The 11,784-nt window shown below is 38.7% G+C and overlaps 1 protein-coding gene and 1 long non-coding RNA gene across 2 annotated transcripts; one reads left to right on the top strand and one right to left on the bottom strand.

Moving 5' to 3' along the window:
* Positions 1–1,414: 1,414 nt before the first annotated feature.
* LOC137101064 (putative HLA class I histocompatibility antigen, alpha chain H) lies at positions 1,415–6,351 on the bottom strand. Its single transcript, XM_067478948.1, has 4 exons — positions 5,168–6,351; positions 4,511–4,813; positions 3,971–4,081; positions 1,415–1,861 (listed from the first exon to the last, which is right to left on the bottom strand). Exons 1-4 carry the CDS (start codon positions 5,346–5,348, stop codon positions 1,830–1,832), a joined length of 627 nt encoding a protein of 208 aa, XP_067335049.1. The 5' UTR covers positions 5,349–6,351; the 3' UTR covers positions 1,415–1,829.
* An 813-nt stretch (positions 6,352–7,164) lies between these two features.
* LOC137101112 (uncharacterized) lies at positions 7,165–10,690 on the top strand. The gene is made up of 3 exons (XR_010910998.1): positions 7,165–7,274; positions 7,873–7,913; positions 9,136–10,690. It is a non-coding gene; the product is annotated as an uncharacterized lncRNA (long non-coding RNA).
* Positions 10,691–11,784: the final 1,094 nt, after the last annotated feature.

Genomic DNA, 11,784 nt, shown 5'->3' with positions numbered 1-11,784 from the left:
AGTCCTACAACAACTCCAATGACAGCACCAATAGGAACCTGTGAGGGAGGAACTGGAACCAGAACATAACATTCAGACCCTGTGTCTACAGCTGCACATCATTTGTGTTTAGGTTGTTAGTTTTTAAGAACATAGAGCAAATCACATGAATAAGACGGTGAGGTAGGAAACCACAGGGAGCTCAGAGTGAAGAACATTGTTTCCCACTAACACACTTATGTGCTGTAACATCACTGTGTTACAGATATGATGAATATGATCAGTATAATACTATCAAAACTGAACTATGACAATAGATATAGGTCATATTGATGCTATTGGAGCAAAGTTAAGGGTTTAGCTTTAAAGATGCCTGTTCTATATGTTTTTCTACACGTTTACATCACAACGACTTGGTTTTTGTCTTAAATAGTTCTACAGTGTGTCAGACCCTGTTAAAGTGCAGCAGCAGCTGTGAGACTGACACTCTGAGCTCAATTGTCCAGCTTTGACCTTGTCCAGCCTAGAAGTTCAGGTCTTGGACCCAAACTGCAGCCTCATTGTTAAATAGGATTAAAATCTGAAGTCAGCAGCTGGAGACGAGTATGAATGTGTCATGCTTTTGTGCATCAGAATGTACTGTACTTTGTGTACTTTACCTCTGTAGACAGTTTTGGAAGAACAACATTGAGCAATTTCTTATTCAGAAAATGACTGGACAGACTGTCAGATACTAATAATTTGAGACACACAACACAATACGCTCTCATTACCAACCGTACTACTGTTAAAGCCAAAGGCAAATAAGTCTCATTAGAATTTCTGCATGTTCCACGTCTTCATGAGATTTTTAGTTTTATAACAATTATCATTGAGAAACATAACCTGTAGTTCACATAGTCCTTCAGGAATTAAGGGCAATAACTGGTCAGTAATATGTTACTTCTGTGTCTACACACATGTTTGTAGGGAACATAACAAAGCACACGACTGTCTGATGTGTAGATGCACATGTTCAAAGTTGATTTATAGTCAGATAGAATTTATTAAAGTCTGTTTATGTTGTGTATCTATATAGTTGTGTAAAAAGTTAATATCCTGCTTTAATTCAGTTTTCTTTATGCTGCAGTCACAATAATCCACATGGACTCCATCCAACACTGAAACTATGACAAATGTGTGAAATGTTTAAATGTAGGACAAAAGGACAAAGGTCTTAGAACAAGTTCTCATTAGTATAAGCCAAAAAATCAGTTTGGACAATGCAGTAAATGTTTATTGTGTGAGTCCAAGTAAGAAAACTCCCCTGGAGCAACAAAGCATCACCACAAAAAAACACCACTAGTACAAGTATCTACAAGTATCTGACTCTAACTACATGACTGCCAGCTGAAAAAGTACAACACAATGTGTTTGTTAAAAATGATACAATTCCAACAGACAATGAGCATTAAATGGACATTAGGAGACAGATTGAACACAGCAGCTAGAAATATGAAATATTTTGTCTTTTATTCTGAATCAAATGACAAATGACTTCATACATATTAAATGTCACATTTAAAACATCATAACACATTTTAATAAACAATGAAATGATCATAAACTCACAAGAACAAATGAAAACTGTTCAGTCATATCAGATTTCACAGATATCAAATCAATTCTATTTACCTGCACAGTGACTCTGAAGGTGCTTCACAAACAGCATGAAATTAATATTTCATTATTGTGTCTTCAGATGTAAAAAACACTCTCACATAACCAGTTTGATTCATCTGTGATCTTCTGATAGTTATATGTTCAGATTAAATGAAAACACAAACTCAGGTTTTGATGTCACAGTAGCTTCACAGGACGTCTCTTCTTATGTCTCTGGACCCTGTTAAGACACATTATAAAGCACCTTAAAATAAGTTTGTGACACTGGGCTCAATTTATTTTATTTTACACTTCCACTCAAATATTATCTGAATGTAAACTACAGGATCATAATTATACATTATGATATAATCTGATCAGCTACAACATTAACACCTGGTGGTTTTAAAATACAAATATTTTTTTATATGTGTTTTGTACTTTATTTACTTTAATCCTTTCAAATTAACCATCTTCAGCCCTAATTGTTTGCCAATTTAAGGCTCTTTCCATTTAGGCTACTCATAGCTTATTCATTGCTAAAATGCTCCTTTAAAAGCGGCCTGGCCTTTTGATATCCTCCTTGGCTCGGTTCCATGTGGAAGCAACTCCACACAATCTCCCTGGGTTTTCCAATTGTGCTCTGCTCCAACAGAAAGTCAATCACTGTCATCCCATACTCTATTCACAACCGCGTCCTCAAATGCTTTGAAGAGACCATAGTCTAGAGGGTCTCCACTAAAAGTAGGAATCACTTGAGGAGATTGAGCATAAAACCTGTGGTGTTTATCCGGAATTTCGGTAAAGTAGTTTTGACACTGAGCATCCTTAAACAACACATGTTGACCTGTTGAAACTGGAAGCTGGCTAACAACCCTTGCTTGGAGATCACAGCGGTGAGGCTCAGCCTGTACACTCCCACTGTACTCGGCACCCAAACACCCCCTAACAGTTTCATCTCTTGCTTCTTCAAACTGTACAGCCACATCGACAACGGGTACTTCCTCCCCAGCATACGTTATCTGTGTCTGACTGATTGAAGTCGTCATTGCTGACAGTCGGACCACATGACGAGGCCCCGTGTTTCTTCAAGATCTGGCTTCGTGCATTAGCAGCTGCAAGAGCAGCGTTCATTTCCAATTCTTCTTATTCTGCTCTAAGCTTATCTTCTTGCTGCTCTAGGGCGTCTTTGCTTTAACGCCCTCGCCAATAGATTAGCTCTTTTTAGTTTGACCTCAAGGCTTTGAAACTGCAGATGCTACAGAACTCGTTCTGGATTTCCTAGATCTCCATGAAGACGCTACAGACACACTGTCCTCAGGAGCAATGCTCTCATCTGCCTTACGTGCTTCCTCACGATGTTGACGTGTCTTTGTTAACCAGCTTGCAACCTCTAAGTGTATTTTACCTCGGCTCGAACCAGTCTTTCTGATCGGTTTTCATTACTTCGAGATTAAGCTCATGGAATGCTTCTCTGAGTGAGGTATTTATGCTACAAACCTCGCCAAACAGCTTGTTGAACTCTGGGTACAGCTTGGTTTCCACCACCCTGTAGAAGTCCTCATCCATGAGACAGCTCATCCTGGTCTCTTGTGGCGTCAGCTGGTCAAACGCAGCTTTTCTTTTGTCTATCAGACTTTGCAAAGCATCCTCCCTGGCCTCGAGGCTTAGAGAGGGTTTCTTACTAAAGTAGAGGTGGGTCTTACTTGAATCTGATGCTCCAGCAAAAACGTCACTCCAGAGATCGTTGATTGACGAACATTTTGTGTACTTGCTTCTCAACTTAGCTTATGATGGGTCAATTGTACGTACTAGTTTAAGTACAGAAATCTCACTAGCACGTTTGTAAACCGCTTCATCAAACAAGTTTCTCAAAGTATGGCAGAACTTACTGAACTCACAGAACTCGTTAAGAAAACTTGTGCCTTCACAGCTATGCACTGAACCTTTTTCTTCTACCTTCTTGCGGTGGCTGGAGCAGTTCCAGCCACCGTGTCACATCTTCACCCTTCAGTAGCTGAGCTGAATTGCCTCTCTTGCCACAAACCATTTGCGTTGCATTGTTCCCTTGACTAGCGCACAACAAACAAAAGGTAAAGTACAAAGGCAAACTATCAAAGCTGTATGATGTCACTAATGACATCATCAGTACGGAGAAACATATCACAACACACAATACAGTACAGTTCACAATACACACTACATAAAACAAAAACTAAACTGAGGAAACCCTGGTTGGCTCATACAATGTTTTTATGACATTATCAATTTTTGACATTGGTTGAACCTACAAAATTATTCCCACAGTGGAGTAAAAATGGTACAATAACTGAAAACACCTGTTTCTCACCATTGTTGTTCTTCTTCCTCCAGATGAAGAGTCCAGTGATGCAGACTGACAGCAGCATCAGTCCTACAACAACTCCAACGACAGCACCAACAGGAACCTGTGAGGGAGGAACTGGAACCAGAACAGAACATTTACAGTTTGTCTCTGCCAGTGGATGAAGATGAACATGGAATCCACTTTAAGTTTAACAAACTCTGTGTGTTTCATATGAATAAGACAGTAGACGCCAGTTGAGTTCATTTGCTTCACTAAAGGTCAATTCTAAGAATCTTGTTCTTGTTTGGGTGTTTGAATTATGTCCCTCAGATATTATGACTTGATAAGTACAATGTTATTAACTGAACTATGAAAATTTCGCCTAAGGTGTAAACCAGACTAATTCTGTTGCTTAAGGTGAAGGATTCAAATGTAAATCAGGAATTAGCATCAAAACATGTCCACATTTGAACATTTGACAACAAATATTTGTGGTTGGGATCAGAGATTTACTTTAGTGATAAAATTAAAACCTGGTGTGTATTTTTTTATTTTCAGTCTTACCACAGTTGGTCCTGATCACTGCTTTGTCCAGTTTAGTGATAATGTCGTCCTCAACAACATAAAGCTGAAACACACAGTCGTATCTCCTCCAGTCTTCAGGTTTGACTGATGAAATGTTCAGATCAACTCTCATCTGGAAGGTTCCATCATGGTTGAGGAGGATCTCTCCATGGTCCACGTCCTCATGAAGCTCCTCTCCATCTTTCCTCCAGAACACTGTGGCTCTGTCAGGGTAGAAACCTGTAGCGTGACAGCTGACTGGAGAGGACGGAGACTTCTGGAGGAGAGACACTGAGGGACGAACTGGAAGAGAGAGAGGATTGTATTTATCAATATGCATTGTCCAATAACAAGAAAACAACAAAAATAGATTATTTGCACAGTGGCCTCTGATAAATCCAGACATTAACAATCTCAGTATTTTTATAAAAATGATAAACCTTTAATTCCTGCAATACTCCAATTCCAGTTAGAGAAAGAAATAAACCATGTAGGCTGAGAAAGATAAATGAGAAAGGAAACGAAACCACAAGGATTAAATCCAATAGTAATACATCAAGATTAAAAGAACGGGTAAGAAGAAAAGCAATTAAAGCTATAATTCAGTGTGTTTATATGAACATAGTTATGAAATCTCATCAGGTCATGTGATCCTACCTGTTCTCAACAAGAAGCTCCTCCCATAATTCACAAAGTTACTCAGCAACTCAGGATGAATCTGAGTGACAACGTGAACAATATCTTCTATTACAACTTTTACAGCATCCCATTCCTGTTTGACCACATCAGCCTCTGGTTTCAGAGGGATCCACTTTCGATTCTTCAGGTCTAATGACATGAAGTCTTCTCCATCATAACAACACTTTACAGAAAAAGTCTTTCCGGTCTTTTCGTCAGATTCAAAACTTTGTATCACCTGTAAAATGTGGAAACCTGAGAGAGAAAACACAGTTTACAATGATGTATAAGTGATGTCTCCAGTAGAAAGCTGAACTTAACAATATTGCATGTTTTATAAAGTCCTGCTCTTCTCACAGTATTACAGTTTGATTATGATTCTGTGACCTTTTCTTTATGAGTGGTTTTACATTTCAGTTCAAAAGTTTTAATGCAAACATAAAATTAACCTGGAAATGTCCACTGAAAAAGTGAATACACATTTTTATTTTATTGTACAAGACATAAGGACAGATATTCAAAGGATAGATAAGAGTTTGAGCTCTGCTCTTAAAAATGGCTGTTTTTACACAACTAATCAAATTACAGGGAGTTGAGGGAGTCAGCTCTGCCTTAGTAAAGAGTGGTGATAAGTCTGAGCAGATAGAACTTTTTGCACTTTTTACTGTTTACCACTGTTAACTGTTACCGTGAGGAGTTGAGCATGTTAATACCAGGTAAATACTCGGTTTGTTAACTGGAAGAAGGAACAGAGCAAGCTTAGGTTTTATGCTTTCAGGAGCTATAAGGACACACTGTCCTTAAGCTGCTCATGTAAGACTAGAGGATTATATTCTGGACAATTTAATTTAGGAAGAGATGTTGGAGCTGGGACGGTGTCAGAATAAGATTTCATCTCACACTGCCCCCACTCACAGATCCAGCTCGACATTCAAACCAGGTGATTCAAACAACGCCATTAAATTGCTTTATACTTTTTATTAACCTTAAGAATTTTGAGACTTTTGTTTTAACATGTTAAGGATCATTTGATAGTTCAAACAGGACAACAAATTCAAATATACATTGTTTTCACTGGGCAGCAATGGTATGAAAAATTCTAATCAGAAAGGAAACATAAATAAAACCTACCTGTCTGACAAATGAGGTGGAGTAAAATGTATAGTATCTTCTACTAATACTACTCTCCTTTCGGCTTATCCAGTGAGTTCAGGGTCGCCACAGCAGATCATTGTCCACATGTTGATTTGGCACAGTTTTTACGCCGGATGCCCTTCCTGACACAACCCTGCCCAATTTCTACCGGGCTTGGACCAGCACTGCATCGCTGGGGAGGGGGGATGGGCTGTTAGGGGTTCAGTGTCTTGCCCAGAGACACTTTGATATATAGCCAGGACCGGGGATCCCCACTCCCCACCTCCCCAGTAAAAAAAAATTATAGTATAGTAAAATGTATAGTATAATATTTCCTATATACACTATTAATACACTTAGTGTATTTAGTTACACCCAATCACTGGTAAAGACCTACTATGTTACTTACTGTCATGTTGACCTACTTAAAAACTCCCTGTGCACACATGCATTTAAAATGATCAGTTCACACTTTCATTCTTGTGCTGTGGATCAGTGTGTTGTGGTCTTGATATGTCATTTTTGTGAGGAGCAGTCCTACACACTTAGAGGAGGGAATAGATAACAGATAGTTAGAAAGACATTGAAGCTTTCAGGTAGAAATCCCAGACATAGAAGTGATATCATCATAATGTCATTGTGACAGTGGTTTGTGGATATAATGTAAAACATGTTTAAATTATGTGAGATAATTTGAGATACGTGATATAACAATCAAACATTGTGGTCTCTAAAGTCTTATTTATTAGTTTGAGATTAAAGTCTTTGATATTTGTGTATTTGTTTATAGAAATCCTTCATCCTCTCTCCTCTTTCTCACTCACCTTCTGTGTCTCTTGTTTAGTTTCCCTCCTGGTTCCTTTGGTTCCTGTACTTGTGGTGGTGGTGGTTGTACTTGTGTTAGTTGTTGTTGGGCTGCTCCTCTGCAAAAAGAAGACAAACGACTCTGATGGTGAGTTAACTCATGACAACAGTGGAAACACAAAAGACATTAAGCACTTTTGTTTGTTCTCCACTAAAATTCAGAGACAAATATACGTTTTACTGCATCACATTTGTTTGATAGTTAGAGTTATTTAGTTCTAGATGCAGATTGTAATGTAAAATACCCTGTTAGTACATAAAGTGGTAAAAATCAGCTCCATCTTTTAGCAGCTGCACTATTAGTGATGTGGACATGTCATCAGTAAGAACCATCCAATAATATGATGTTCTATTACATTACATGTTATATTTGGACAAATAAACTGCTGCTTATACTTCTATACTATTACTTAAAGTTTCTGATGCAGGACTTTCACTTGTAATATTGTAGTTTTACTCAGTAGCAATGATACATTTACTTTTTACTTCTTCCACCACTGCTCAGTGATGCCATAAACATGGTGATGATCAATAAAATGTTTTCTTTATAATCACATAAGTCAAAGTTAAAATTTGAAGAAGTAGAATTTAAATCAAGTACTGAGTTTGTGTACTTTTACCACCTCTGTCTCTCACCATGATCTGTATCTGGAATAATAACTCATTTAAATGTGTCTGTTCCACAGGTTTGAACATGAGGGGAATCTCAGACCAAAGCAACATGGAGGTGATTTTAAAGCTTTTTTCCTCTGTTTCTTCTCACTGTCAGCTCTTAGGACATTTTCTAAATGAATCATATAAACCATGATCCCCACTCAGAGGTTCAAACCAACACTGAATCTTCTCTACTCACTGTTAGTGTCTGTCAGTCTGTAACCTGGATTATTTCCATCTGAAGCCAAAACATCAGATTATTCATTAGTCTCATGTCCCATCGACTGGGGGTGAACGTAAAGGCTTCACCCCCACCTGCTATTGAATAATCAAAACGTTCCATTTTCTTTTCTTGCTTTCAAGAAGACAGAAGAGAATCTGGACTTTTTGTAAAGATGGATACAGAGAACTCTAAACAACTTAATGTTGTAGATATGTTTCAATGACAAACTATTGTTATTATTATTACTGTTGTTCTTTTCTGTATTTTCATGACTTGGTTGTGTTATTAATTTTTCCTGTTATTTCTGTCTCCCTCCAGTTGATACAAAAAGTCTTCTAATGTGTTATTAAAGCCCACGAAGAAACGTAGCAGGCAGCTGTTTTTAGTTGTGGAAGTTCCCACTTTCTAAGAGCTCGACTAAAGTTCAGTTCACACAATTTAAAATAGTTCACGTCACAACCTAGAAAACTTCATTTCTGTGAGATACTTGTGTCATTGGTGGGTCAGAAGTTGTTAGTTGCAGTGTCTGTGATTCAGTTTGGCTCTTATGAAACACAAATGACCTACGTTTTTTATGCTCTCACATCCCAAACATCAAATACAGACAGATTGAACTATGGCAGAGATGTAGGATGAAAGAAAACCAGTGTTCAGTCACATTTTTCTTTCTTGTTGAAACATTCTCCCCTAAATCAAAGTGAACAGAGTCTAACATCACCCCTCACACTGACACTAAGCTCACTGGCAAATGAAGCATGTTTCAGCTCCTGTTTTCACAGGTTTCCTCATACGTGAGCTGATCCCACACTGAAATCTAGCAGAGTTTCTCCCGTGAGGACAGTTCTGACTCTCTGATCTACCTGATCTATGTTCAGCACCAAACAGACAAAACACAGTGATTATAGGAGACAAACACAGTTTGAGGGACAAACATCTGTCTCTGGGCCTTAATTGTTCCTGTTTAAAACATCACCCGACAAATGTATTGACAGCTCCTGTTTTCACAGATTTCAGCTGTTCTGTCATTTCCTGTCACATCTGTAAACTTCCTGTTTTTCTTTTTGTCATTCAGTTTTCCAACTATGAAAACTGTCCACCAGCCTCCACAGGCCAAGACTCCACCTACCAGAGCCTCAATCCAGTAACCAGGGACCAGGACCAGATCTACTGTTCACTCACACAGAAACACTCGTGATACTGTCTGAGTTCTGTTTCTGTGCAGCTTCATGCTCTGGTGTCACAGTATGAATATGAGGGAGCTCCAATTTAAGATCCAAGTTATTATGACTTCCTGGATGAATCGCTGTGGTCTTGGACTAATTTGGAATTTTAGTCACTTCTGGGAAGGTTTACTATTGTTCCAAGGCTTCTCTTTTTAACATAAATATTATATTTGCTCATTAGAAAGTCAAGTTTGTAAATGTGTCTTTTTAAGGGCTTCAATGCTTAATTTAGTCTTTAGTCAATTTTAAAACTTTTTAAATTCAATAATGTCCAGAGAAATCAGCTCTAGTGTCCACACTTCATATATGAAACAGGCTTTGGAGAGAGAGGACACATGGACGATCAAGAAACTGCAGGTGTCTCTCTTTGTGAGTCTGTTAGACAGAAGAGGAACAGAAAATGAAACTTTAATTTAAAAAAGAAATAAAAAAACACAAAAACATCTCCTTCATTCAGAGATGAGCACCGTGTTTATTATATCTGAACATGTCATTGTGACTTGCTTATGAGAAAGGACTGTGTTCCAGAAATAAATAAGTTGGACCAACAAAAAATCTCGTTAACAAAATCATAAATTCGTTTAAGGTTCTGTTTTTTGTTGGTTTGTATTTACATTAAGCTGTTTATCATTTAACAAAACACGAAAAATTAATTGAACTATAACTGTGAAAAATGAAAGGGAAAAAATTCACTTGTGAAACAACAAAACCACCTCAGAAAAATCTAGTATAAGTATCTGTATTTTTACAATATGTGAGTTTAAAATACCATGTAAGGCACAATTATCCTTAATCAATAGATATTCTACATTTTCTGAAAAGAAAACTACAATATATTCATCTACATCAACAATTAAAGCTTGTGAAAGAAGAGACAGGGACACCTACAGGAAGGGACAGAGAGACGGAGACAGAGAAGGACAAAGACAAATACGGGAGAGAGAACACACAAAGTTAATGTCGTACAGTGGTGACAAACAAATGTGGGGTAAGAGGAGAGAAGAGAGGGAAGAGAGGAGGAAAGGAGCTCAGTGCATTGGGGGGTGGGTCCCCCAGCAGTCTAACAATGTGCAACGTTTGGAGAAAAATGGGGGGAAAACATGAAAACATGAAATGTATTTCTACTAGAAGGACTTTCTAAGTAATTGATTGACAAAATGAAGCTCTTTGAAACTTTAAGCTCTATCTGTCTGGGAAACACCAGGCACTGCTCATCAGGTGGTGGATGCCATACACCATGTGGGGGCAGCATCATCCTGTGGGTGGGCTTCTCAATAGGAGGCACACAGCCAAGATCATGTTGTAGTAGCTTCAGGACATGTCTCTGATTGTCCTTAATTGGCTGCAATTACTGCTGAAGGCTTTTCCACAAGGTCCAGAATAAAGTAAATACTCCTGTACTATAAATGACAGATTTCACTTTACAGTCTGAAGACCTCTGGTCTAAGTGTCTCATGAACAGCCATGACATTTATTATGGGTATGTTAATAAAAACAATATTTGGTTATGAATAGAGCTCTGGAGACTACATGACTTTAAGTTATAGGATATATAGTTATCTGCCGGGTGGAGGTAAAAATACCTTCACAGAACAAAATATATGAGGTCAATACCTCAGTCAGGTTATTAAAGTCATCACCACAGTCATTAAAAAACAAGTCCCAGTCTGTCGGCTCTAAACATCCTGTTAGTGCTTCAGCTGCATCTTTACTCCAGACTTTATGGTTTTTTGATGGGTTCACCAGTTTTCAGTTGAGATAACAAAATAACATTATGGTCAGAAAGGCCAAGGGGTGGAAATGATTTTGAAGTGTTCGGATTAAGGATGTTGCCAAAGCACAAGTCCAGTGTTTTCTCTTTTCTGGTGGGGGTTGGGACATATTGTTCCAAATTGGACAGATGTGGAGCGATGTCACACTTTTTAAAATCCCCCAGTATGAACACAGGCTGATCTCCAGTCTGATTGACAGCTCTATTATAACTGTCCACGATGTGCTCGGCTCAGGCCCTGGTACATGCACTAAAATCCCCGTAATGTGAGAGACCTCTCTGGGTAAATATGTGGTCTGAAGGATACAGTCATTACTTCACAGTGTTTCCAGCACTGTGATGTTTGCTGCCAGACAGATTCTGCCCCCAATCGACTTCCCTGTTGTTGCAGTGTCTATGTCAAAACGAATGAAGTTAAATCCATCAAGCTGCACGTCCACATCCTCAGAAAGCCAAGTCCCTGTGAAGCAGAACAGGCTGGTTTGCCGATAGTCCAGATCCGACTTCACGAGTGTGGAAAGTTCCTCACCTTTGTTCCGTAGCGATCGGACATTTGACAGCGTGATGTAGCCGGTTGCCCCTTCGCCTCAGTCTGTTCCGTTTCCCTCCTCTGGAGCCTCTTTTCCTTCTTCTTCGCCTTCGCCTGTATCCCCGAAGTAACTCCAACGGTATCATCTAGTTCAGGGATGTCAAACTCATTTTAGCTCAGCGGCCACATGGAGGAAAA

The sequence above is a fragment of the Channa argus genome, chromosome 1, assembly GCF_033026475.1.
Source record: "Channa argus isolate prfri chromosome 1, Channa argus male v1.0, whole genome shotgun sequence".
NCBI classification, from domain to species: Eukaryota; Metazoa; Chordata; class Actinopteri; order Anabantiformes; family Channidae; genus Channa; species Channa argus.
The sequence above is the reverse complement of the archived record's forward strand: the minus strand, read 5'-3'. Positions and strand labels throughout refer to the sequence as shown.